Source organism: Neolamprologus brichardi, chromosome 3 (assembly GCF_056152115.1).
Source record: "Neolamprologus brichardi isolate AB-2024 chromosome 3, ASM5615211v1, whole genome shotgun sequence".
NCBI lineage: Eukaryota > Metazoa > Chordata > Actinopteri > Cichliformes > Cichlidae > Neolamprologus > Neolamprologus brichardi.
In genome coordinates this window covers 1,056,644-1,083,986 of record NC_142106.1, presented here as the reverse complement: position 1 = coordinate 1,083,986, position 27,343 = coordinate 1,056,644, and the positions used below count along the sequence as shown (strand labels likewise).

General features: G+C 42.5%; 1 protein-coding gene across 1 annotated transcript in view; it reads right to left on the bottom strand.

Annotated features, from left to right (window-relative positions):
• The window catches only part of LOC148103087 (alpha-2-macroglobulin-like), a 35,339-nt gene extending 8,015 nt beyond the window's left edge, over positions 1-27,324 (bottom strand). The window contains exons 1-24 of the mRNA XM_087831259.1: positions 27,127-27,324; positions 26,867-27,047; positions 26,616-26,769; positions 23,271-23,323; positions 23,140-23,160; positions 22,425-22,590; positions 22,265-22,349; positions 22,029-22,170; positions 19,165-19,282; positions 18,962-19,071; positions 18,698-18,865; positions 18,236-18,463; positions 14,029-14,092; positions 13,789-13,934; positions 13,261-13,410; positions 12,389-12,532; positions 12,183-12,282; positions 11,956-12,085; positions 10,850-11,075; positions 10,232-10,358; positions 9,182-9,303; positions 9,045-9,096; positions 8,768-8,851; positions 49-225 (exon numbers count right to left, since the gene is read on the bottom strand). Coding sequence (XP_087687385.1) covers positions 49-225; positions 8,768-8,851; positions 9,045-9,096; positions 9,182-9,303; positions 10,232-10,358; positions 10,850-11,075; positions 11,956-12,085; positions 12,183-12,282; positions 12,389-12,532; positions 13,261-13,410; positions 13,789-13,934; positions 14,029-14,092; positions 18,236-18,463; positions 18,698-18,865; positions 18,962-19,071; positions 19,165-19,282; positions 22,029-22,170; positions 22,265-22,349; positions 22,425-22,590; positions 23,140-23,160; positions 23,271-23,323; positions 26,616-26,769; positions 26,867-27,047; positions 27,127-27,206 — 3,028 coding nt within the window. The 5' untranslated portion in view covers positions 27,207-27,324. The remainder of the gene's footprint in view (positions 1-48; positions 226-8,767; positions 8,852-9,044; positions 9,097-9,181; positions 9,304-10,231; positions 10,359-10,849; positions 11,076-11,955; positions 12,086-12,182; positions 12,283-12,388; positions 12,533-13,260; positions 13,411-13,788; positions 13,935-14,028; positions 14,093-18,235; positions 18,464-18,697; positions 18,866-18,961; positions 19,072-19,164; positions 19,283-22,028; positions 22,171-22,264; positions 22,350-22,424; positions 22,591-23,139; positions 23,161-23,270; positions 23,324-26,615; positions 26,770-26,866; positions 27,048-27,126) is intronic.
• Between the last annotated feature and the right edge of the window lie 19 nt (positions 27,325-27,343).

Here is a 27,343-nt window from a genome sequence, read left to right as displayed (position 1 = left end):
GAAGTGATTCAAATGATTTCCTTCTTAGAGGAAACAATAAAAACTTGCCACTGGTGAGGAAGTTAGTAGCTTTTTCCATGATGGCTGCGGTGAGCTGCTGTGTGCCTTTCAGGTAGTGGAGGATGTAGATGTTGGGGGCCAGGAGAGCCATGTTCTGCTCCCCACATCCATACGGCATCTGCAGCAATCCATCCAGGTTCTTCAGAGCCCGGCCGAGGATGTCACCTGATCAAAAACACTGATTCACTAAAACTAACAAAACTAGCGTAAAACAACTTTGTATTATTGGGCAAAGATAACCTGAATACTTCAATATGCAATTTTAAATGATGATTTCATTTGCTGAGCGAAAAAACATCCAAACTGAAAATGGTAGATTGACTGTGATCAACCAAATATTTCTGGGAAGACTGAGTTTCATTTCACCAACAGGACCCAGACCTGATTAAGGCCAGACCTGCTGGATCAAGAAATCACTCAAGTACAATCTGTTTGACAAAGGGAAGCAGGCTAAAAGACGTCAAAAAGAAACACGTCATTGCCATGACCAAAAGAAATTCAAAAATAGGCGAGATCTTGAGATCTATCAGTTTGGACAGGGTTAAAAACTATTTCTACAGCTTTGGAGCGCCAGTGCACCATGTTGGAACCCATTATCCACAAACTGAGAAAACTAGAAATGTGGCTGAAATTACTCCATAAGCACATCGACAACTCACCGAAAAAGTCAAACGAATCCCAAAAACACCCAGAACTGAAGGCCTTGCCTTCCTCTGCAAAGGTCAGAGTTTACGATTCAACAATACAAAGGAGACGGGGCAAAAACAGCATTCATGGACAAAACCTCTGCTGACCAAAAAGAACACAAAAGCTTATCTCACATTTGTCAAAAAAACATCTCCATGCTCCACAAGATATTTGGGAGAATATTATATGGACTGAAGAGAAAAAGTTTTGAGTTTTGTTGCATTTGGCTTAAAAGTGACGCATCATTTCATAGAAAGAACATCATACCTCTTAGAGGTTCGAATGAACTTAAAACACCTGAGTTTCCTAATGTGTTCTCAGCTTGTTATAATTCTAGACAAAGGGGAGTAGCAATTTTAATCCATAAAAAAATTAATTTCACAGTACTCGATACAGTTATAGATCCAGAGGGCAGATTCTTAATCAGTAAACTATCTATACTTGATAAAAAGCTATGTATTGTAAGTGTATATGGTCCAAATGTTGATGATCCCTCATTCTTTCACGGTTTTTTCAGTGCACTCTCTGAACACTTAGATGGCACACTTGTGCTTGGAGGTGACCTCAACCTTGGACTGAATGAAGAAATGGATAGGCTCAATACAGCAGGAACTCGGCGTAATTGGCAGTCCACAAATATAATCAAACAGTATATGAGCGACTTTGGTCTTTGCGATGCATGGCGCTCCCTTCACCCCACCAGTAAGGAATATACTTTTTTTTCACATGTCTATCACTCCTACTCTCGTCTGGATTATTTTTTTGGTCAGCAGCTCACTGCTGAGTGACGTTTCAGACACTGAGATTCACCCTATAGCTGTCAGCGATCATGCTCCTGTATCTTTAACACTAATGCACAAGAATAATACTATGCCAAGTAAAAACTGGAGATTTAATACATCACTGCTTAAAGATGAAGACTTTATTAAATATTTTAAAAAAGAGTGGACTTCATATTTAGACTTTAATGACACTCCCGGAACATCAGCTTCTGTTTTATGGGAAGCAGGGAAAGCTGTGATGAGAGGTAAAATAATTTCTTTCTCATCACATAAAAAGAAAAAAGAAAACAAAAATATTCAGGAATTAGAAAAAACCATCAAATCACTAGAAGAAGCCTACGCGTCCCACTAAGATCAGGAAACATTGAACAAAATACGCAAAACAAAACTAGAATTAAATGAGATAATTGATAAAAAAACAAAATTCTTAGTACAAAGACTACGCTTACAAAATTATGAACATAGTAATAAATCCGGTCAATTTCTAGCAAACCAGCTAAAAATAAATAAAGAAAAAACAACTATATGTGCTGTTCAAGATTCATCTGGGAACACAATATATGAACAGAAACAAATAAACAACATTTTCAGGGATTTCTATAAAACGTTGTATTCACCACAAATAAACCCATCTAAAAAGGAAATTGATCAATTTTTAGACAACATAACTCTCCCAAAATTATTAGACTCTCAAGCAATGGCACTGGATTCGCCACTGACATCAGGTGAACTCCAGGAAGCCCTGATAAGTATGTCCAATAATAAGGCTCCAGGTCCACACGGCTTTCCTGCAGAATTCTACAAAGAATTCTGGACGATTCTAGCACCAGTTTTTTACAGAACGTTGTTAGAAATCAAAGAAAAGGGCAGACTTCCATCAAATATGAATTCTGCAAACATTAATCTCCTGCTAAAACCAGGCAAAGACCCTGTATATCCCTCAAGCTATCGTCCAATATCCCTTATTAATGTAGACCTCAAAATAATCTGCAAAGCTCTCTCGAAGAGACTAGAGAAAATAACCCCCCTCTTAATTCATCCTGACCAAACTGGTTTCATAAAAGGTAGGCACTCATCAACAAATACACGTAGATTACTTAATTTGATAGATTACTCATACAGTAAAAACCTTGAAACTACAATATTTTCCTTAGATGCAGAAAAAGCGTTTGACAGAGTTAACTGGAAATTTCTATTTGCGACTTTACACAAATTTGGTTTTGGATCTTCTTTCATCAACTGGTTAAAAATATTATATAATTCCCCAACAGCTTGTATCAGAACAAATGACCAGACATCCTCCAGCTTATGTCTCCTGAGGGGCACCAGGCAGGGATGCCCACTCTCCCCTTCACTGTTTGCAATTTTTATCGAACCACTAGCAGCAGCAATTAGACAGAATTCAGCAATTAAGGGCATAAAATGCAAGAACGTGGAACATAAAATCTGCCTTTATGCTGATGATGTGTTACTCTTTCTCCAAAATTCACAAACCAATATCTCTGGGGTGATTGAATTGATAAACTCTTTTGCAAGAATATCAGATTACTCAATTAACTGGTCAAAATCTACAGTCCTTCCTATTAATTGCTGCTTCCATAATTCCTCTTCTACTCCACTGCAATCGGGAAATATAAAATATTTAGGTATTAATATTTCTCCCAAGCTTGCAGATCTAACTAAATTAAACCATACCCCACTTTTAAAGAAAGTAGAAGGTGATCTGGCTAGATGGAAATGTCTACCCATATCACTCATGGGAAGGGTTGCTGCTATAAAAATGATGGTATTACCAAAAATAAATTATTTATTCTCAATGATCCCAACTAAACCGCCGCAAGATTGGTTCAGATCTCTAGATTCATATATGTCCAAATTCCTTTGGAAAAATAAGCCCCCACGTATAAGCTTAAAAACACTACAAAAGACCAAGGATAAAGGAGGATTAGAACTACCTAACTTTCAGCACTACTTCTTAGCCAACAGGCTTCAGTTTATCTCAGGATGGCTAAAACATACCCTCTTAGATGAACCTTGGCTAGATGCAGAACAAGCACTTTGCAATAATCTAGAGATTTCAGATCTACCATTTATCAGCTCAAACATCCAACGACATGAATGCTTCAAAAGCATCAACATCAGCTCTTCTCTGACAGCATGGTGGGAGTTTCTGAAATTGACAGAGTCTTCATTAATCCCATGCAAACGTACACCTATCTGGAACAACCCTGACATATTACAAAACAATAATATGATAAACTTTTCAGATTGGAATGGTAAAGGAATCAAATATGTAGAACATATACTAGAAGGAACAGAATTTATTTCATTTGACAGACTAGTTACACAATATGGGATCAACAAGAAAAGATTTTTAGAATATCAACAAATTAAATCCATAATAAAAAAGAAATTTAAACCGGGTCAAGTTGAACTACAAACACCACCAAGTGTGGTTCAATTTCTTACTCTTAAAACCCCCAAATTACTATCCAAAATATACAGAATGCTTTCTAAAACAGATGAATCAATATCACTTCCTATTGCAAAATGGGAAGCGGATTTATCAGTTAACTTAGACCAAAACTTCTGGTCTCAGATTTGCTTAAAAACCTTTCATCTAATCAGAAATCCCAGTCTTCAATTAATTCAATACAAAATACTACATAGAGTGCACTATACAGGTCATCGGATGTTCAAGATGGGCTTTGCATCTACCAACAACTGCTCACACTGCCAAACCAATTCACCGGACAATTATATCCACGCTCTTTGGTTCTGTCCACCAGTTCAGAAGTTTTGGCGTGAGATATGTGAAGACTTATCAAAGTGTCTGAAATGTAACATTCCAACTTCCCCCTTGGTGTGTTTGTTGGGCAGCTTAGATAATGTCACTTCAGAAAAGAATATAGCCCATATGGTTTTCACTGCCCTATGCATAGCCAAGAAAACAGTCCTCATGAACTGGAAAAATAAAAACAATCTTAATTCTAACCAATATAGAAATTATCTATTAGATTACATTAGTCTTGATACAGCCTCTGCCACCACATCAGATCAATCGCTCTGGGCTCCTCTGATCAGCTCCATCACCTAGTGGGGGTGGGGGGTCATATTTTGGTCTCGCCTTCACTGTTGTGATTGGTGTGGGGGTAGGGTCAGGCTTAGGGCGTCAGGGGGTTCCCCGGGAGCATCTTCCTTGGGGGGCTCAACCCGGGGTAGCGGCCATGGCCAATTAGGGGCTCTGTTGGCTCTTAGGTGGCGGTTTCCTCGTGGCTACGTGCAGCGGGGCTAGGGGAGGGTCTGTGCTGACGGACGGGGGTTACTGACCTGGTAGCCTGGCTGCCCCTGGGTGGGTCCGGGACGGGCGTGAGGTTCTGGGGGCGCTCCGGCTCTGGCCTGGGGCCCTGGCCGGGCCTCGGGGGCCTGGGTCCTGGTTGGTGTGTTGCCGGGGTTGTGGGCGGGTGGGTGTATGGGGGCCCGGCCCTGGCGCGGGGTGCCACCGGTGCATCGAGCCACCTGGGGGGCTCTTCAACTGGTGGGGGGGGGGGGGGGGGGGGGGGTTGTCACATCTTGCAGGAGCTTTCCTCTCTCAGGAACTCTCTCTGCAAGAGGGGGAGATACAGGAGAGGTGGAGGAAGATCTCAGCCTGGGCGTCTATTGTCTTATGTAGTCTGGAAGATGAGTGGATGATGGGGTGGGCGCAGTTTTCTCTGTGGTGGGGTTGGGTGGACTGCCCCGGGCTCTGTGGGGCCGGGCGGCGCCGCTGCACTGGGCCCCGGTTCGGATGGGTCTGGGCCCCCCTTCCCTGGCGGACCGCGGGGTATGGGGGTGCCTACTGGGGTCAGCGGGGGAGCTGGCCCCAGGGAGGGGTCACTTGCCCCTCCCTTCCTTCCCTCCCCATCTCCAGCTGCCTCCCTCTTCCCGCTCCACCACAACCACCCACACATGCAGGGCCTTGGAGTAGGGGTGTTTCACCAGGGTGCAGAGGAGGTAGCCCCCCCCCTCTGTCCCCTTCTGGCTGCCTCTGCCTCAATTTTATCCCACAACTTAGACATTCACATTACTCACACTCTCATTACACATACATATAGGATCTTGGGGGTGGGCACGTTACACGGAATCCCAATTACCATCAGGGTGTACACCTCACCCCTGGCGTTGTTGCCCACCTCTCAATTTTAAATACACGTAGACATTGAGGGCTAGCAGGAGGGACTATGCGCTTACCTGCTGCTCTCTGGCAGGTAGCTCCATGCCCTCCTGGGTTTTAAAGGCACCTTAGAACACACATACATCAACACTACAATGAGCGGGTGGAGGGAGGTTAGGAGTCTTCTCTCACCCTCGTTCTCTGCGTTCTGCTGGAGCAGGGGGGCTAGGAGGAGGAGTTGGCTGTCCGACTGGGGTCCGGAATGTGGGGCCTCCCTGCTGCTGCGGAGACGGGGCGGTCTGCTTCTCCCCACTGCAGGGAAAAGGGTAACACAACCTGGGTCTGGGTGCAGTTCCCCCCTCCAGGGGCAAGGGTACCTAGACCCGGTTCGTAGAGTACGCTTAGGGAGTGTGATTGTGTGTACAGCGTCTCTTTATGTCTGTCTCCACGTTGGTTGAGTGTGGAGTAAGTGCATATGAGAGCATGAGGGTGGGAATGGATGTTTGTATCTGTGTGTGCCTGTATGTCTGTGTATATATGTCAGGTTGGGTATCAGACGCCATCTCTCTGAGGACATCTCAGGCCCTCCAAGGTTTGGAGGCCTATCTCCCCCCACCACTTCCCCTGCCGGGGGCGGACTCCCTCAGACATCGGTGCGTTGGTGGTTCTTTGTGTCCGGGGGTGGGCGTCCAGGTACACACCGGCTCACTCCTTGGCGGCTGCTTATCGGGGCCTGGAGCCTGGGGCTCGCTTGGGCCACTTCGGAGGTGGGATGCCCCCGGCCTCTCGGCCTGGGGCTCGGTCACTCAGGCACAGCTGGCTGCCGGCGGGGCTCACGGGCACGTCACTGCAACCCCCCCTGGCTTCTGCTCCGTGGCTGCTGGGTGACCCCTCATCTGGGACTCTCCTCAGCTCTTTCTGGGACAGTGGCACGGCTGCCCCTCTGTTGGTCTTCCTTGGTCTCTTGTGTTCTGGGGGCCTCTGGATGTCTGGTGTTTTGATTTCCTCCATATCTGCTTCATGCCCTGGAGGACGGGGCAGTGGCCCCCCACACCCTCTAGCAGATCATTACATGAAGGAACCTTTTAAGAAAACAAGCGCGTCCATGCTCACAGGTGTACACACGGGTGATCACACACACAAACTACACCCTTTTTGGCTCCTACCTCAAAGCACACTGTGCTGTCGATCTTACGTGCTGCACAATAATGTTTAATATTTAGTATTTACTGTCATATTCCCATATATCATTGTGATGTTGTTTATTCTATTACTCTCGTTCTCTTCTGCTTGTTTTCTTTTTTTCTTTCTCAACAGGTGATCCAGGTGATCGATATATGTATTTTTTTATTTTATTTTTTTTCTGCTTATTCTGTTGGTTTTTGTTTTATGCCCTTCTCCCCCGTCCCTCTTCTCAACTGTTTTTCTTTCCCTCTTTCTTTCTTCCTTTTCTTTCCCCCAGTCAAGTCTGTCCCGTATTCAGCAAGTGAAAATAAAATAAAGAATAAAAGGTGAATCAAATGGACCATTACGGCAAAGCTGGGATGGTCAATTTGGGAAAGAAAATCCGTTGGGCATCTTTCTTCGCCTTTAGACAATAATTCTGATGGCAAAAGAGCCAAACGGGACAGGTTAAAAAGAAAAAAAAAAAAAAAAAAAAGAAAGAACATCATACAAACATGGTGGTAGCAGTGTGATGCTCTGGGGCTGTCTGCGGCTCAGCTGCAGGGGAGGGGTGGGGCATTGGGTTCAGGCGGTTAGCGACGGAGGAGTCTGGTTAAGGCATGAAAACTCGCTCTCTCTCTTTCTTTCGCTCGCCCGCTTTCCGTCACTAAAAATGCCGTTCTCCCTAAATAACCAAGTGTCACATGTTGCCATATCATTTTTTGATGGGCTGACATGGTAAACTCTAACACCAACAGGGAAGGGGTGTTTTTTATTTTTATTTTTTAATGCGCAAGCAGCGAGTGTTTGCTAGCGCTGTCTGTAGAAAACGCCGTTTTTACCGTTCTTCCTGCTGTAAACACCACTGTTTTGTAAAGAAGAAAACATTATGTGTATTTTTTATCATAACTCTGGTTTTACATGGTCCATCGACACAATTCAAAAACTGGTATATAGTTTGAAGTAATTCTTGTAGTGGTGATGTGTCGTCGCGAACGAAACGGCTCTTAGAGCTGGCTCTTTGAAGTGAACGACGTGAGCCAGCTCCTTATTGGGAGCCGTGTCCCCCACCCCTTTCTCTCACCCTCTCTCTCTCTCTCTCGCACTTTTTTTGCAGTGTTTTGCAGTGTTTTGTGTTGTTTCACTTTTAAAAGGAAACAGCTGAAAATTTAAATAGTAAAAGTTGAAATGTAAATTGTTTTTTGTATTATATGATTTATTTATTACATTTTATGCAAATAAATAAAAGTATATTCACGGTGGCCCCTACAGACAAAACACGTACAAACTCAGAACAGCAAAACACAACAGAAGTGCTCCAGGATGCTAGGGGGCAGTGCTGAGCTTTTGTTACCTGGTGGCTACACAAGCCAGGAAGTACCAACGACCGGATTTGGTGTGTGGTAGTAAATGAACATTTTTAATTATTTGAATATATGTGAGTGCTTGTGTATAAATACACAAACAATACACATGCTTTCAATTGTGTAATTTAAGTGGTCTAGGTAGCTCTGCTTTGGAAACACGCCAGAAAGTGGTCGAGTCAAAATCTGGACTTAAATCCTACTGACATGATTCTGCGTGACCAGAACGATTGCGCTGGAAAACCCTCTGGTGTGACTGGGCCAAAACTCAGCGTTTCAAAAAACACTTATGACAAAAGCTAGACTGCAGTTCTTCCTGCAAAGAAAGGCACAAACAGCCTTTTTGGGGTCCATTTATTTTTCACACAAGGCCAGGAAGATGTGGGTCTATTTATAAATGAAATCATCTTTTAAAAGCTGAATACGGTTTTTACTTTTACTTGAACATGACGTCTCTTATTTTCTGTTGCTTTAGTAATTTGCCTTTTTAACAAAGCTTTAACCTGCCATATTTTTATTTGGCTGAACCAAAATTGAGATGAAATCACGAGGTTTACCCAGGACTGATACAGAAGTGCGGGCAGATCCTTCAATCACATTCTCAGGCAGATGTATCTCTGCTTCCTCCGTCAGCGGGCTTCCTGTGTACAGACACAACAAACGTCCAATCAGCAAGTCACGACTACAACAGAGTTACTGTGCAAAGTCACCAGGTGGCCTGATCTTCAGCACATATCGTTACATTTTGTGAAAGTAAAAGCACTCCACTGCTAACTTTGAGCATTCAGGTCATTTCTTTATTTAAACTTTGTGACTGATGGAAATCACACCGACCTTTTGGACAAAGAAGCCAGTTGTACGTCTTTGTCATCTCAGTTCCCTCAGCCTGAGGAAAAGTATCTTTAAAATGAGTAACAATTTAAATTTCATGAGTAAAAATGTTTTTCTCGTCTTGTATTTATGACACTGACCTTCACTATGAGAGATTTGGTGACCACGTCGATGCGACCTCTGTCTGGTACGCTCACAACCTCATTATCGCATGACACATGGGACGCTACGGCCTCAGCAGACACAGTCACATTCACAGTCCCTAAAAGCAGCAGCACAGGTCACCTTCTTTATCTCTCCATTAAAATAAAGGTTCCTGAGGTTATTTTACAGATTTTGTAGAAACTAGAAGGAAATGTGTTGGGACAAAAGGAGGCAGTTAACTGTGATCACACTAGATCTAAATCTAGATCTCTAGATGTAATGTTGGTTCTAAATCGAAGGTAAGATCAATTTTAATTGAAATTTTACTGCATCAGGCATGAAAAACAGGAGCTGAAAAAAACAGTCCAAAATGATGTCAGGGTTGCTGCTGAGTCCTGCTGGAGGCCAAAGTACTGCAAGTCATAAGGTCTAATTAAGATTAAGAAGAAATCATTTGCATGGCAATTTAACTGCAAACAGTCTGTTCTAATGATACTGTCCAAGGGAAGCATGCATAATGAATTGAAAGGAAGGTTTCAAAATGACTTATCATTGGCTAAGACGGCTGCATTAAGTAAAGCATGAGCATGGAGGCAGCTGCTACCCTCAGACTGGAGGTATAGACATTCTGCCCCACTCCCTACAACCCCCACATTTAGCCTTCCAAACACAGGGGTTATATTCTTGCTTTACCTCGATTTGCAGCTGGATTGGACTGTCTACATGTCCTAGCTCTACACTGCACACTCACTGTGGTCTAATGCACACACAGCTTTCTAAATTCCATGAATATAGCTTATTGGGTCTCAGATTCTCTCATTTCATTATGATAACTTATATTTCTGCAGTATTTCTCACATAGCGTTTTTATAATTGCTCTTTAATGTTTTAATCTCCATTTATTCTATTTAGCCATCTTATGTGGATTCTTTTTAAGTCACTTCCTGAGAGTTCACTTCCTGCTTCTGGGTCCTGCACTTGGGTCGTAGTCAGCCTGCCACACAGCGGTTTCCTGGCAGTGAGGAGGACCAAAGCCTGATCCTCACCTAAGGCTGTTGGGATCATGGTCCACCTGAGGGTCTTGCGCTCGTTGGCACACAAACAGGAAGTGTACAGATCACCAGAGAGAGGCGTGAGGGTGTAATCTGAGGATGGCCCAGGAGTGACAGTAACCTGTACGAGGAACACAGACATGGCTACATTTAAACCTGAGTTCAAATGTGAACACATTTTTTAAGCATCTAAACAAATGCACAAGTTTGATGTTATGAACTCATGATCAAAGTAGACCTTCATTTTACTTGGATACTTTAATCAGGCCCTTCCTAATCGTTTCCCTCCATCTGTTTTCTTACAGCCTCCACACTAAACTCTGTTCTACAAGGTGCATGAGCGCACAAAGAAAGCTAGAGGAGGGTTGGTAGTGTAAAGACATGTGATTGGGCAATCGGGTGTCTGTGCTTGCAGGTGAGCTTGTAGGTGTTGGTGAGCAGGGGCCCTTCAAGAACGGCCTGCATCCTGCATGGTTATATTGCCAAAGAAAAAATATTTTCTATTGTATTTTAATAACTATGATATAAATTTTGCTTAGAAAGTCATGTTTTAAGTATGGTTTTCCTTGGCTATGAACAGAAATGTATCTAAACACTTTAATCATTCATTACCATGATGCAGCTGGTCAGGTAGTTAAAGACAGTCGCCCTCAGTTCAAAGTGCTCCCCCCGGATGATGGAGTAGGGCATGGTGAGTTCAAGGAAGAAAGGTTGGAAGACTTTCATTTCTTTACGAGGAGCCAAACCAAAACCCTGAGAGGACAAACAGAAAGCCTCCGTCTCCCAGGTGGTGATGGTGTCTGGGACAGTCAGGGACACGCCTCTTTTCCCATCGTCTCTGAAGCAGCAGATACACACAAACACATTCTGTAACATAATCAAACATGTTTTTGTGTCTGTAAATTACTTGTATAACAGTGTAGTTACATCCTGCAGTGTGAATTACTTGTTTATGTTGCATTGACAAAGTAAAAGAGCTCCACGCTGCTGATGACAGTGAAATAATATTGTCAATAGAAAATTGTACTTAGTAGTCAGTATAATCTTTTAATAATATAAGTTTACATATGGTAGTGATAGGATGTGCGATCCTTAATAGTCTGCAAAAGCTTTGCGTGCATTCCAGAGTGCTCTGGCATTCACACCCACATCCTGGGAGCATGGGAGAGGTCGTACCTGCTCTTATTGTTTTATGGTAGGATAAACGTAGCTATGTCAGTTTTAGTCTAAGTGCCCTTTTTTACATATAGATGAACTGTTGGATTTTCGTTTAAGTTTATGGGGTCACACTCTGACACACACACACACATATACACCTCTACATTCCAATGTAAGGAACAAACACCCACTGATGTATAAATAAAGACCAGGGGGGTCTCAGAGCTGCGAGTCTCTGAGCCCTCGCTCTCTCGTGCGAGCGCTGTGGTGACTGCCCTTGCTAGCAAGAAAACTTGTGTGTTTCTCCTCTCTGGTTCTCTGCTGAAGAAGTGTTTTAGAATACATCTCTTAACAAATATATCCCACAAAACTTTAAATATGACAAAACATCGGCCTGAAGCATCAAAACATGCTTAAGAAAAAACTCACAATTATTCTATTTTCATGTTTTTCATGTGTGCAAAGACACAGCAGAAAGTTCACATGGGTTTCTGAATGTGATCGTATAAACTTTTTTAAAAATGTAATATCCACCAGATCTCTTCACAAAAGATACTTACCCAACTTCCACCAGATCCCAGATCCAAGTTTCAGGGAAGAAAGAGCGAACTGTCTCTATTAGTGGAGGAAGCTGCCCAGCAGATCCCACACCAGGACCAAAAGACCTGTATAATGTCTCTGGAACCATATCTAAAGAAAAAAAAGAAAAATAATTACCGGTTTTCTTTTTGGTGAATACAAAGAAAATTTGTATCAAAAACACAACGCAAACAAGCAAATGATTCACCATAGTAGACACCAGGGCCTTGGTGGTAGACTTTTCCTTTGAACTTGACGCATGAAGGCAATCGAAAAAGCAAGTTTGTCGCCATCTTCAGTCCGACTTTCTAGATATTTCAGCAGCACACAAAGATCAGCAAAAACTGGTGCAACAACAAAAACTATTGCATTTACATTATGTTTGACGGACTCACAGGTATACATGTATTTTACCTGGAAAACTGCATAGGCGTCATTTTGCTCTCGACTGGGGTACGGCAAAACATATCTTTTTGGTCTCACATTAAGGCATTCTGTAGCATCATCAACCTCATACGGGATACCTGAGGATTTCTTGAGTGGGAGCAAGTCAAATATCTGAAAAGAAAAGTACAGTTCAGCAAAACCTCCAAACCTTTTTAGTCCTATGAAGTTTTGACTGATCTATCATGATCATGGTCACATTTGGTCCACATAATTGTAAACTCTTAAATGAAGTACTGGTGTAAATACTAGAACAGATTAGGTTCAAATGAACTGCTAGATTATCTAAGAAGGGTTCTTAAAAAATAAATAAATAAAAATGATGAAGTCAGCAGTAAGCCTCCACAGATATGAGGTGTTTTAGTTGAGGTGTTGTAGTTGAGGGATCTTACAGAAGTTGTACAATTTCTCTATAAACTGTTCGTTCTTGGTGACTTATATGGTAAGTGTTCTCCATTTGAAACTGTCTCTGTAGCTCCTTTACCTCACCAAGTCTCACTTTTTCCAGGTTTTGCTGTATGTTTAACATCAACAAACACTCGTGTATTTGAGCAGTTTCGATGTAAAGTTGAAGTCTCAATAAAGTAGACACTGACTGGCAGGTGATGCATTTACCTGACTGTCATCACAGACACATGCATTTGTATTATTTCTATACTAATTTGCTTTAAGACAAACTCAGCATTTGACTGTTTAAAACCGTTGAATGTATGACTGCTCAAAGAATACTTATCAGGACACAAGTACCAGAGCGAAGGCCTGAGCTTTTGGTAAGTCACGACACTACGGGCTCTGGAAATAAGGGATGTGTCCACCTCACTGGTGTTAATATCAGCAGTTACCTTATCTGCATCCAGAGTCTTCCCAGGCTCCTTGATGAGAACGCTCTTGTCGATGGCGCTCACACCACACAGAGAACGTGGCAGGGCCGTCACCTGCATGTTGGTCTCTTCACCTGGGACGGCTGAAGACGGTGAAAACTCCACTGACACCTGACACACACAAAACACCCGTAGAAGTTTAGTGACTGTGATAACTCCCCACTCACTGCTGGCTAAATGAGCTGCTTCACTGTGGTGAGTGACAAATCATGAGTCCCATGAGATGGCTGCACACTACACTGGACACTGTATGAACACTGTGTAAGTGTTAGATAGGTAGGACTTGCATCATCATTGAAAAAGGTTCTTGTATAAATGGGAGTGAGTCCTCAGGTAGAGTAGAAACAGCTGTGGAACAACCAGTCCACAACAACCAGTATATGCTAGAAATCCTCAGGTGATTTAGCCAACTGAATTTGACTTTGAGTTGAACGACATGGCATGACTGCAGACACCAAACACACAGCACACCTCTAGAATTACACTCACCTTGTTGCTGAAGCATTTGTCAGTAGAGAAGTCAGCACTGTGGGCAATTACATCCTCACTTGGCAGGACGGCATAAGCCACAACCTGGAACTCTGGAGCCATCTCAGGAGACACTCTGACTTTAAAGGACACCTGGCCCTCATTCACTGAAACACAGGTCCAAACATACATCCACAGATCAACAAAACAGACCAACGTCAATGCTTGGCTGTGGCATATGTGGAAATATGGAAATTTTACCTGATCTATCTTGCACTTGAACCTGTTCTTGTCCTTGCATGGTGACAGCTCCTCTGGACAACACCTGGAAGACAGAAATCATTTAAAAACAAGAATGAACTAGCACTGATATCTGTGGACATCACTACCAGTGAAAGGTTTTCACACCTTTTAATTCAATGTGTTTGAATTAAAAGGTTAACAGACATCCAGATTCAAGGGGAAGCAAATTTGGATGTCATCAGCATAACAATGAAAGGGAATGTTGTATTTCCTAAATATAGGAATAAAAATAAAAAAGGCAGCGTGTATGAGGAGAACAGAGCTGGACCCCAAACAGAGCCCTGTGGCACACCACAACACACAGGGGCAGAGGAAGAGGGGCATTGCCCAATAGCAACAGAACATGAGCTCTCTGACAGGTTTGATTTAAACCATGATAAAACTGAGCCTTTAAGACCAACAACGTGTTTGAGTCTCCATACGAGAATGTTGTGATCAACTGTGTCAAAGGCAGCAGTCAGATCTAGAAGGACTAAAACAACACAACTACCTGAGTCTACAGTTATAAGAAGATCATTAAAAACTCGTAAAAGTGCAGTCTCAGGACGAGATTTAAAACCAGACTGGAATGCTTCACAAATGCCACAAACATCTAAAAAGGTCGGACGTTGCTTGAAAACAACTTTTGCCAAAATTTTGGACATAAAAGAGAGTTTAGAAATATGCTTGAAGTTAGAAAGAACATTAGGATCAAGATTTGTCTTCTTAATAATGCCTCTGATGTCTTTTTTGTTGTGAGATTTGAAGATTCGTGTGCTGAGGTGTTCTTTCTGTTCTCAAACCGATCTCCCTTTAAGGGCTCAGTCTGGGCGGGTCTTTTTTCTCCTGGTCTTTCCTCGTGTATTGTGTATTTCCACTGTTCTACCTCTTCTGACTTGTCGTCCCCATGTGATGTTTGTGCAATGTATGTATGGCTGGAAGGGTCAGATGGTGCTGGAGTTCTGGCAGCCTTTAACCCAATTTCCTTCTGGATCAATAAAGGTCATCAATCAGTCAAAAGTGCAGGGGGACACAAGAAAAGCACAATAATTATAATGAGGGCTAGAATACAAACAACTTTAACTGAGAGCAGAACCCAGATGACTAAAACTAAGAAGGCCTAAGAATTTAAATACTTAGCAGAGAGAGAAAACTTAGGATATCATGAACAAAGGACTAAACACTGAGGCTAATTACTAAGTTGACAGAAAATGATAAGGGACAAAGCACAGGGACCAGACCTGAAGTCTGTGGAACCAGCTTCCACTTTGGATTCAGGAGACAGACCCTAGTTTTACGTTTTGATAAACCATATAGTTTGGGCTGGATCAGTATTTATGCTGAAATAGATCAAGGCTGCTGGATTCTAATGATGGACTGAGCTACTGGAGATGACTGGCTCTTTGACTACTCTGTGTGTTGTGGTCTATCGTCCGCCTAAATACAATAAGACTTTCATCTCTGAATTTGCTGACTTTTTAGGATCTGTTCTTTTTAAATATGGCTGTGTTCTTATTACTGGTGATTTTAATATACATGTCTGCTGTAAGAACGACCCATTGGCTAAAGACTTTCTTGCATTACTGACTCTTTTAACCTCACTCAGTGGGTAAATGAACCAACCAATGCTAAAGGCCATACCCTTGACCTGGTCTTTTCATATGGCTTGGACATTTGCATCGAGGATATAAACAATGCTGGGTTCTCTGACCACTCCCCGGTCATCTTTGATGTTGACTTAGGTAATACTGAATTGCACCTTGAGGCCCTCCTTCGCCCTATGCGTACAGTTAATGCTGAAACTGTTCTGCTTCTTTTTTGAATTCTGCATCCACTACATTTGATTGTTTTACCTCTCATATGGTTGAGGACTTTGCCAACACCTTGTTAACCATATGCTCCTCTATCCTTGACACTGTTGCACCTATTAAAATGAAGCGCCCTAGAACTCATTCTCAATGTTGGTTAAACGACTCTACACGCGCCTTACGACGTGTGTTGACGCGATGAGAGGAGGTGGAGAAAAGATAAACTCCAGGTATGTTATGAAATCCTACGTACCAGCCGCTCAAAATTCCAAACTGCTGCCAAAATGGCCAAAGCGGCTTTTCTATCAAAAATTATCCTAGCCAATGGTCACAACCCCCGAACACTATTTAAAATTTTTAATTCTGTGGTCATTCCCTGCCCTGTTATGCCGCTGGCGTGCTCTCCGGCTCTTTGCGAACAATTTTTAAATCAGTTTTTAGATAAAGTTTCATCTCTTAAGTCTTCACTTCCTTTAATGTCAAGCCCTGTTTTTACCCTTGACTGTTCGTCTACTTTCCATCAGTTTGAGCCCATGTCACTTCTTACTCTCAAGCGTTTAGTTGAACAACTGAACTAATCCTATACATGATACTCTCCCATCTCGTATAGTTAAGGACTGCTTCGATGTAATTGGACCCAATATCTTATCGCTATTGAATTCTTCCTTACTCTCTGGCTGCGTCCCGTCAGCTTTTAAACATGCTATAGTTCAGCCTGTTCTTAAAAAAAGGAACCTTGATTATAATAATTATGTGAATTACAGGCTGATCTCTAAGCTCCCGTTCCTGTCCAAAATCCTCGAGAAGACAGTTCTTCTACAACTCCAGGCGTACCTGGATGAGAACAACATTAATGATAAATTCCAGTCTGCCTTCAAACCACATCATAGCACCGAAACAGCGTTGCTTAGAGTCCTCAATGATCTTCTTCTAATTGCTGATAATGGACGCTCTGCGGTCCTAGTTTTATTGGATTTATCCTCGGCCTTCGATATGGTAGATCACAACATCTTATTAGCGAGGCTTGAGCATACTGTAGGCATTAAAGGTGTTGCCCTTGATTGGTTTAAATCATACCTCTCCAATAGGTTCTTCTCTGTTACCCTGGGCACTTGCTCTTCCTCCGCTGCACCTGTCTGTTGCTCTAAGTGCAATCTTTGAGAAATACCGCTTTCCACTGCTATGCTGACGATGTACAGATCTACTTTGAACTAAATGATGATCTTGCTTTGTCCTTGCACTGTTTCCAAGAGTGCACGCGCGAGGTCAAAGAATGGCTCCTAGCAAACTCTCTTATCCTAAATGATAAGAAAACTGAAATCGTGGTATTTGGCAGCAACGTTCCTCGTGGCCAACTTCGTGATGCCTTTGGTTCCCTTACCAGCTCCCTTTCTGACACTGTTAGCAATCTGGGCGTGTTGCTTGACAGCTCGTTCAAACTCGATAAACAAGTGTCTGCTGTAGTTAGATCTAGTTTCTACCAACTCCGTCTCATCTCTAAGGCTAGGCAGTATGTTCCGCATAAGGACCTGGAAAAGCTCATCAACGCCTTTGTGACCTCAAGGCTGGATTATTGTAACTTACTTTTTTGGTCTTCATTCTGCCCTCCTTCATAGACTGCAGACAGTCCAAAATGCTGCAGCACGCATTCTGACCAGAACTGGGAAGTTTGCCTGTATCACCCCTGTCCTAGTTGACCTGCATTGGCTACCCATAAAATACCGCATCCAATTTAAAATACTGCTGCTTACGTTTAAAATTACCAACAACACAGCACCGAGCTACCTTAAGGAACTCCTTAAATCGTATGTTCCTGCCAGAGCATTAAGATCATCTACTCAGTTACTCTTGGTGCAGCCTAGATCTAGGCTGAAGTCTAGAGGTGACCGGGCGTTGGCCCTGGCTGCACCAGAGTTGTGGAAAAACCTTCCGATTGTGATCCGTCTGATTCCATCCAATCTTTTAAATCACGGTTAAAAACCTATTTGTTTAATCTCGCCTTTCCTGCTTGCTAATGCTCGCACCTGACTTTTAGACTTACTCTATTTTTTCTTATACATATTTTTTTATGGCTTGTGCTTTAATTATGTTTTTATTTTGATATGCATTTTATATTGCCCCTGTGTATTAGTAGCATTGATCTGTGAGTATATTTGATACTTTGCTAAGGCCTTATAATACTTGTGTTACTTCTCTGTCTCTTATGTAAAGCACTTTGGTATACCGCTGGTTTTTAAATGTGCTCTATAAATAAAGATTGTTGTTGTTGTTGAGAGTGTCTTCTTCAGTTATGATGGGTTTTACACCAGTAGTTTTTTAGCAAACACACAAAAAGTCTGGTCATGTTCAACTTTGTAGTAAACCCAGAGATAACTCACCAGATAAATGACATCCACAGACCCCGGAGACTCTCCCACTATAGTGTAGTTGACTGATATGTCTTCTTCTGCATCACAGGACACTGGTTTATCCTTCTTCTGTACCTCTAGAGAGCTGATTGTTTTAATATCAGGAGAAGATGGCTGGGACATGGATAATGTGTGAAATCCCCTCTCATAGTATGCAATTCTATATCCTGTGTAGTCCACTGTTGGTGTCAGGCTTGCCTAGTTGGGGATATGAAACAAAAATTTAAAAAACTGATCTAAAAACAACATTGGTCAATGAGGCTTTATAAGCAAGGCAAACGTGGAGTAAGATGAGTCATAAACTGTTTCAGGATTGCAGCTTATTACTGTGGGAGGTATTTGGACATTTGCAGCCTATCAGAAACCAATTGTGGCTTCATGCTGCTGTGATGGCTGCATTAAATTACACATTGTTTCAGTGTGTCAGCTCACATGGAGTTGGATATCCTGGTCAAAGTTATCAGTGCTGAAAGAAAATGAGGCCACACCGTTGCTGTCAGTTGTCAGATTTTGTAGTGAGCGTGGTTGCCACATTTGTCCCGTGAACAGGTAGACCGGTGCGTCACAAATGGGTGTATTGTTGTGGTACACTGCTCTGACCTGTTGAAGAACACAATGCTCTAACAATGGAAAATACAAACAATTTAAATGTGCTTTGTACGACAAACTGAGCTGAAAACAACATTTTAGGCTTACTTTTCCTTCCACATTAGATCCCCGTTCCCAAACCTTAGGCATATTTATGAAAGACACTTTTCCAAGGACGTAAGAAATCGTGACTCTCTTCTCTTGAGGGTGTGAAATACCTGAATGCAAAAACATTCATCTTATAATACTGTGAATGCCTTTTTGGTTAAATACACATCGATGTGTCATTATAAAGAAATAAAAAACCTTGCCTGTTCCCTCTTCTTCCACTTTGGCCTTGATATCCAGAACATCTTGAAGCACCTTTTGGTCAATTTTAGTAAAAATTAACATGTTGAAGGAAAAAGTTGCACAGCCAGTCTTGTCTGCCTGGAAAGAACAATAAAGAAAGAAAATCACTGCTGTGTGCGATACAATCTTACTAGAATAAACCAAAATTATAATCAGATCTCATTCACAATCGAATCTATAAAATATATTAAATGTTCAAACTATGATGAGTCATGAAAGACTTGAGCTCATTTAGAATTTGATGCAAGCAATATGGTTTAAAAATGTAGGGTGGGGGGACAAAAGTCTGGAGGGGTCAGTTGTACTAAACATAAACAGCTGAAGGAACCTTTTGCAACTGATTATGTTACCTGGCAACAGATCATTCAGATAAATGTGTATAAAAAGATCATCATAGAGAGACAGAGTTTCTCACAAATACAGATGGGCAGAGGTTTACAAATCTGCAAAAGACTGTGTCTACAAATTGTAGAACAATGACAGAATAATTTCATTAATGTAAAATTATCAAGACTGGGAATATCTCATCATCTGCAGCGCATAATGTCATCAAAATGTGCAAAGGATAAGGAGGAAATCCACTATCAGATGCAGTCTCCAGGTCCTCGGGCAGCAATGCATGAAAAACTGTTGTCATTCTGCCACTCAGATCACTGCATGGCCTCAGGAACACTTCCACAAATCAATATCTGCGCACAAAGTTCACCAAGCCGCCCACAAACGCAGGTTAAAGCTCCATTGCGCAAAGAAGTCAAATGTGAATGCGAACTGGAAACGCTGCATTCTTTTCTGGGCAAAAGCTCATTTAAAACGACAAAAACTGCTCTGTGCTCAGATGATTCAAAATCAGAAATTCTTTTTGGAAAACACAGACGCCGTATCCTCCACAACATCCCAAACATCCTGTCGAGCTGGGCCTGTATAGCAGTATGATGGTATCACCTCACAAAACCACTGTATCGTTTAAATTTCCCAGCAGCATCTCATTTATATCCTCAAAATCTCAGTACTACTATATATATGTTATACAGTACTGTGAAAAAAACCTTCACCCACTAACTTTTTGTGTGTTTGTTTGTTGGCTTCCAACTAAACAAACTTTCTTGGGATTTTTTAAATGGTAAATGGTCTGTATTGGTATAGCACTTTACTAGTCCCTAAGGACCCCAAAGCGCTTTACACACCCAGTCACACACACATTCACACACTAGTGATGAAGCTACATTGTAGCCACAGCCACCCTGAGGCGCACTGACAGAGGCGAGGCTGCCGGACACTGGCGCCACCGGGTCCTCTGACCACCACCAGTAGGCAACGGGTGAAGTGTCTTGCCCAAGGACACAACGACCGAGACTGACCAAGCCGGGGCTCGAACCGGCAACCTTCCCATTACAAGGCGAACTCCCAACTCTTGAGCCACGATCGCAAATTTTAAAATGGTCTTGAGCAGTTTGTGTTGAGACTTTGGCAGCTTTTACATTCATTTCCAGTTCAGTCCCCATTTCATTCCTTTATTTCGATCAGGCACTTTATGTTGACCTATGAACCATCCAAGCACAACAAGGACACCTGCCTCAAGGGATTATTGTTTCTACACATAACAGACAACTTCTATCCCATTGTCGATCCATCTTTTACTCCCATTTCCTTCTTTGAATCTAAAACAAACGCCAACAACAGCGGGGCTTGAACTCATGAAAGCTTGCTTGTTTCAGTAAATCACTGAAGCTATTTCCCCCACTTTTCAGTTATTTATTTGTAACAAATGTTTGGGATCATGTATGATTTTCGTTCCACGTGTCCACCACTTTGTGTAGGTCTTTCACGTGGAATTCCAATAAAATTGTTTCATGTTTGTGGCTGTAATGTGACAAAATGTGGAAAAGTTCAAGGGGGGCGAATACTTTTGAAAGCCACTGTATTGAGACTCGACTGTACACCGTGTTCGTATTTTCCTCCGAAACAATAAGTTCTGTTGGAGCAGCCTTTCAACGCCTCTCTCTGTCTCTGCTAGCAAAGTTGACCCAGACAACAAAGTAAAGCTAGTTTTCAGCTACGAGCCCGACACGAACCCGACGTATTAGCCAGAGGTCCCTTTACTACGGTTCGGAGCCGCGGACCTGTTTTATATACGTGTGGAATAGTTTTCTATACGAGATCACTGCAAAAAGTGCAGCCTTACCTAATGTCCACCTACTGTTACTTATTTATATTAAGATTTAAACATCTAGTTGGTGTTGGTATGGCGAGTAGCCTTCAGTAATAGTAATAAATCACACAGAAATAGTAGTGGAATACACTTTAACCTTCCCAACACTGACCAGTAACTCAGTAAAACAGTCTAAATTGTTCAAACTTTTAACAGGAGCTGAATCTTTGGATAAGTGTATGTTTGTTCACCTTGTTTAGGTGACACAGTCTGATCAGAGTATTTTTGAAGTTCTTAGATTTCTCACAGAAGTTGTATTCTTTTGTGTGACAGACATGATGACACACACCACTAGCCTTAGCCCTACTAGTAAAGCTAATCATCTAGCAGAAACACCAACACAACCTATGCAGCCTTTTAGGCACAACAAACACCACTTCACTCCTTTGGAGCTGACACGTCCGTCCAAGAAAGATGAGATATCACTAAAAATTCAAATCCGTGGATGAAAGTATGAGATGATGAAACTGTAGGGGAAAAAGGTGAAGAGGACACACAGCGCCAGTTCAGCTGGGTAGAGCAGGCAACCCATACGCTGTAATGCTAATGCAGGGGCCTGAATGTACCCAAAGAATCAGGGAACAAAGGTTGGGGAGAAATAAATCATAACTGTACCTGCTTTGTCTCTGTGTGGCAGGGCGCACTTATCTGAAATTGGGTCAAATCATCCTCACTGCGCAGCGGTATACCTTGGAAAACTATAGGTCTGCACACATTGATTGTAACACGTCCTGGTACAGGCTGTCCATACGTGTACCTGTAAAGAAAAATAAGTAAACATTATGAGTCATTTGCTCTTCAAACTCCAGATTTTACAACACATAATTTGTCCTGAAAGAACTTTTCCTTACTTTGCACACACTTTAGCTTCAATGTCTTCCTGCCCAATACTCACTTCTTCAGATATATTTACTGTCACATCAAATTTGGGTAAAACTGGGGGAAAATATGAATGTCAGCATTTGCACTCCATTACAACAAAGAATTTAAAAATAAATAAGACCGACTTACCATATTTCTCCACGTTGAAGTTGTGATATATTTTCCTCTCACCCATTGACACAATGATCTGGTACGGTCCCTCACGGGCCTCAGTGTCCAAGGAGTAAGAAAGCTGCAGTATTCTGCTATTGGATGTTTCATTTAGCCACTGTCCAATCCTGTTACTGTGAGGATCCTGTTAAATCAAATGACAGTGACAGCTACTACACAGGTGTAAATACAGTACCAACTAGATTCTTTCTTTTCTTTTTCAACAAGATTCGAGCTAAAACTGGACAATATAAATTTAGGGGGACATAAAAATGTCCTGTCTTCATCTGTAGCCAGCTTTGTCCCCTTCTAGATGTGAAGCACTTGTTTATAAATGTTTAAAAATGAAGTGATATAAAGAAACCTAAGCTGTAATGACAGGGAAGCTGTGGCTGTGTTTGTGGAGTAATTAAATCAAAATTATTAATTTGATTTAATCACTGTCATTTTAATTTTACATGTGGGGCATCAAGTGACAGAACAGGCACCTGCACGGTGTGTATTACATACATGCAACCCACTTTGTCCAGTTTTTAAACCTTGCACTGTCAGTAACTTGGAGTAATACTGCAGAAGCAGTGTGTATGCAAGCAGTGAGCAGGGAACCTTCAAGTCTGTCTGACTGCATGTGTTCAGTGTTGTGTTGATGTATTTACAAGAGAAGTAAAAGCCTTTTCTAAAGGCGCCTTCTTACCTGAAGTTCAATGACATCATACTGAAAGAAAGAGCAAAGGAAGAAAGACAGGTGGAGTTAAGAAACTGTTGTGTAAATCACTGCATCCAAATTGCAAACAGCATTATTAATAATACTGTTCAAAAACTCACCAGCTGTTTGGCAGGTCGCATTTTATTATCCATCGTAACGACTCTGAAATTCACTTTGAGAAAAATTGAGAGGTTACCTCTGTTTCTCTCTTTATACTTTAAAACAAAGTCACTGCAACTTATCAAACATGGATCTGATTGGTTACCCTACACAGCAAGCCAAGACAGATCTCAGATAATGGACTGACATGTATGAGACATATGTATAGAATTTATTGAAATTGAAATGATATTGCTGATTTATATTTTAATTAATGACACCATCCATCCATCCATCTTCATCCGCTTTATCCGGGGCCGGGTTGTGGGGGCAGCAGCCTAAGCAGAGAGGCCCAGACCTCCCTCTCCCCAGCCACGTCCTCCAGCTTATCTGGGGGAACACCAAGGCGTTCCCAGGCCAGTCAAGAGATATAATCTCTCCAGCGTGTCCTGGGTCTGACCCGGGGCCTCCTCCCGGTGGGACATGCCTGGAACACCTCACCCAGGAGGCGCCCAGGAGGCATCCTTGTCAGATGCCCGAACCACCTCAGCTGGCTCCTTTCGATGTGGAGCAGCAGCAGCTCTACTCTGAGCCCCTCCAGGATGGCCGAACTTCTCACCCTATCTCTAAGGGAGAGGCCAGCCACCCTTCGGAGGAAGCTCATTTCCACCGCTTGTATCCGCAATCTCATTCTTTCGCTCACTACCCACAGCTCGTGACCATAGGTGAGGGTAGGTCGACCAGTAAATTGATAACTTTGCTTTTACACTCAGCTCCCTCTTCACCACGACGGACCGGTGCAGCGTCTGCATCACTGCAGCTGCAGCCCCAATCCGTCTGTCGATCTCCGGCTCCCTTCTCCCATCACTTGCGAACAAGACCCCGAGGTACTTGAACTCCTCCACTTGGGGCAGGAACTCATCCCCAACCCGGAGTGGGCACTCCACCCTTTTCCGGCTGATAACCATGGCCTCAGATTTGGAGGTGCTGATCCTCATTCCCGCTGCTTCACACTCGGCTGCGAACCGTTCCAGTGCGAGCTGGAGGCCCTCACCCGATGAAGCCAAAAGAACCACATCATTCGCAAAAAGCAGAGATGAGATTCTGAGGCCACCAAAGCGAAAGCCCTCCGCCATAAAAATTATGAACAGAACTGGTGACAAAGGGCAGCCCTGGCGGAGCCCATTACCCACCGGGAACGAGTCCGACTTATTGCCGGCAATGCGAACCAAGGATCGAATGGCCCGTAGCAATGGGCCAGACACCCCATACTCCTGCAACACCTCCCACAGGACACCCCGAGGGACACGGTCGAATGCCTTCTCCAAGTCCACAAAACACATGTAGACTGGTTGGGAAAACTCCCATGCACCCTCAAGTATCCTTGAGAGGATAAAGAGCTGGTCCAGTGTTCCGCGACCAGGACGAAAACCGCATTGTTCCTCCTGTATCTGAGGTTCGACTAGCGGACGAACTCTCCTTTCCAGCACCCTGGCATAGACTTTCCCAGGGAGGCTGAGGAGTGTGATCCCCCTGTAGTTGGAACACACCCTCCGGTCTCCCTTCTTAAAAATGGGGACCACCACCCCGGTCTGCAAGTCCAGGGGTACTGCCCCTGATCTCCACGCAACATTGTAATTGTCATTGCGTAATTAATGACACATTTAATTTATTATTTAATTATGTATTTAATACATTTTGGCACCCGAGGCCCTCCATATTCTTCCCTCACAATTTTTTTGTACTGTGAATTCCAAAGCCATGTTTAAACATATTTATTTTATTGTGAACTATTAAAAATTAAAACCGTTAAACTTTCACATAAAAAGAATTTGACTCTGAAATAAACTAAGAGGCATTACTCAGACATGATTCATTTTGTGCTCTCTGTCCCCGATTACAAAGTTAAGCTGAATTACTGTCTAATTCTCCATCACAGCAGCAGGTCTCAAAATGGAAAATATAATATGGCCTTTGCCCTTTGGGGGAAGTTGTGCACTCTGAGTATTCACTGTGAAATAACTGCATACAATTCGTTGTCAGTAGCTGTCTTTTGCAATGTGAAGTTCTTCATTAGTATGAGCTCAAATATGAAACTTGTGGGATTTTTTTTCCTTTTGTTGTTTTTTAAAATACCATATTTTTCGGACCATAAGGCGCACTGACGATGAACTTGTCTGAAACGGGTCTGTTTTCATACATAAGGCGTACTGGAATATAGGGCGCATTAAACGCCTTATAATTTATGCTATGTAACTTTGCACTGTCCACTTTCTGCTGTAACAAAACAAATTTCTGACGTGTGGGACTAATAAAGGTTATCTTATCTTAGAATAATGACTAACCTGGTATTGTGGATGGATTATCTCAGTTGTTCTCCTGACTGAAGTTTGGTCCATTTAAAGCATCTTTCCATGTGACTGCATTCGTCAAAAACCATCGGGAACATTTATCAAATGGAAAAAAGTTAGCGTTCATCCTCCAGCTTCACTGTGTTTATGTTATGCTAACATAGCTGTGTCGCTAGCGATCACATAGCACATTATCATATACCTGCTAGCCCAACTTCAGTAGCCCTATTAACATCACTGCTGTTTAGCTTTCTGTCTTCATTTATGTTGGAAGTGATAGAAGAGCATGTTTTAGAAGCTAGCAAAACCAGCGAGCTAACTTCCTGCTAACATCAAACTTCGAAATGTAATAAATTATGTTTTCATGGATGCCTGGATGTTAAACTTAATTGTTACACCTGGTAAAGCAGCAACACTGATCATTTTATTAAAGATGAAAGAATTTAGACAGTTTTTTACTCTCAGTGAGGCTGCAGTGTTCATTTGACTTTAGGACCTGAAGCAGACGGCGTTTAGGACCCAGATTACTCCAAGTCCTCGAAGCTCCTGATTACGGTAGCCGTAATGCTCCGACAATCCATCAAGCGGTGCGGCTTCGTACCTTACCAAAGTCATTCTAAAACATTTTTGACAGATTTTTGAGCACTGTGTACCACATAAAATCTGTTTGTGGTCAGTAAACACAACCAGAATTCATACATAAGGCACACTGTTGATTTTTGAGAAAAAGAAAGGATTTTAAGTGCGCCTTATAGTCCGGAAAATACGGTAGTTATGTTCAAAGATGCAGTCGGATTTCAAACTTCGAATAAACATCTTGGTCCATCGACCGTATTGATATCTTGAAAAACATTTGCTATTTGAAGCAAACATTTCACATCAATCACTGTATGTGTGTCCAAATTTTGGACCACAAAACTTGTTACACAAATTGGAGATGGTGGAGCAGCTGGCTCATGATGATGGGATTTGAATGAACTACATGTCTTATATAACATAACAGCACATTGTTACCTTTTTGTCCAGGGAGGTAGATGGGTTTATCTGTTTGGATGAATGTGAAGGGATCAGACGCTCGGATCATCACTTTTCTGACTTGTTTGGAGTAAAATGTGTCTCCTCGTACCTCCACCTGAAAATGTTGCACCTCCTTTTGTACCAAAGGAGCCTGAGACAGTGGGATATTTAGATAGTCATTAAAGCCAATAATCCTTACAATAACAACTAACAAACACACTTTGTGTGTGAAAGTGCTGGTTGCCAACCTCAAACTGAACACAGGTTTGAAAGGCCTCATTTGACGTATGCGTGAATAAGGTCGTGTTCTTCTCTCGGGACATCAAAGTGACAGTCATGACCAGAGTCCCACTGGGCTGTCGGAGAGTTGCACAGAATTTGGCCTCAGCTCCAGCTTCAATAACTGCAGGAATGGCCACCAGGTACTGGCTGCATACAGCATCACACATACAGCAGTTACTGCAGTGAACAACTCACACAGACAAAAACACGCTGAAGACAAACTCACGGTTCAGCCACCGCTTGATCCACATGAATCCAGCTCAGGAGGACACACAGAGTGCAGCTCAGGATCCAGAGACGCTCCATGACTGGTTGTGACAATCCTCAGTGTCAGCTTCTGCTAAATATCGGCTGATCGTCCCCACCCACATACACTGTAGCAGCCACGTGTTTGAAACGCACTCATGTACTCTGATCTCCACAAAGTCAATCACTTACACATT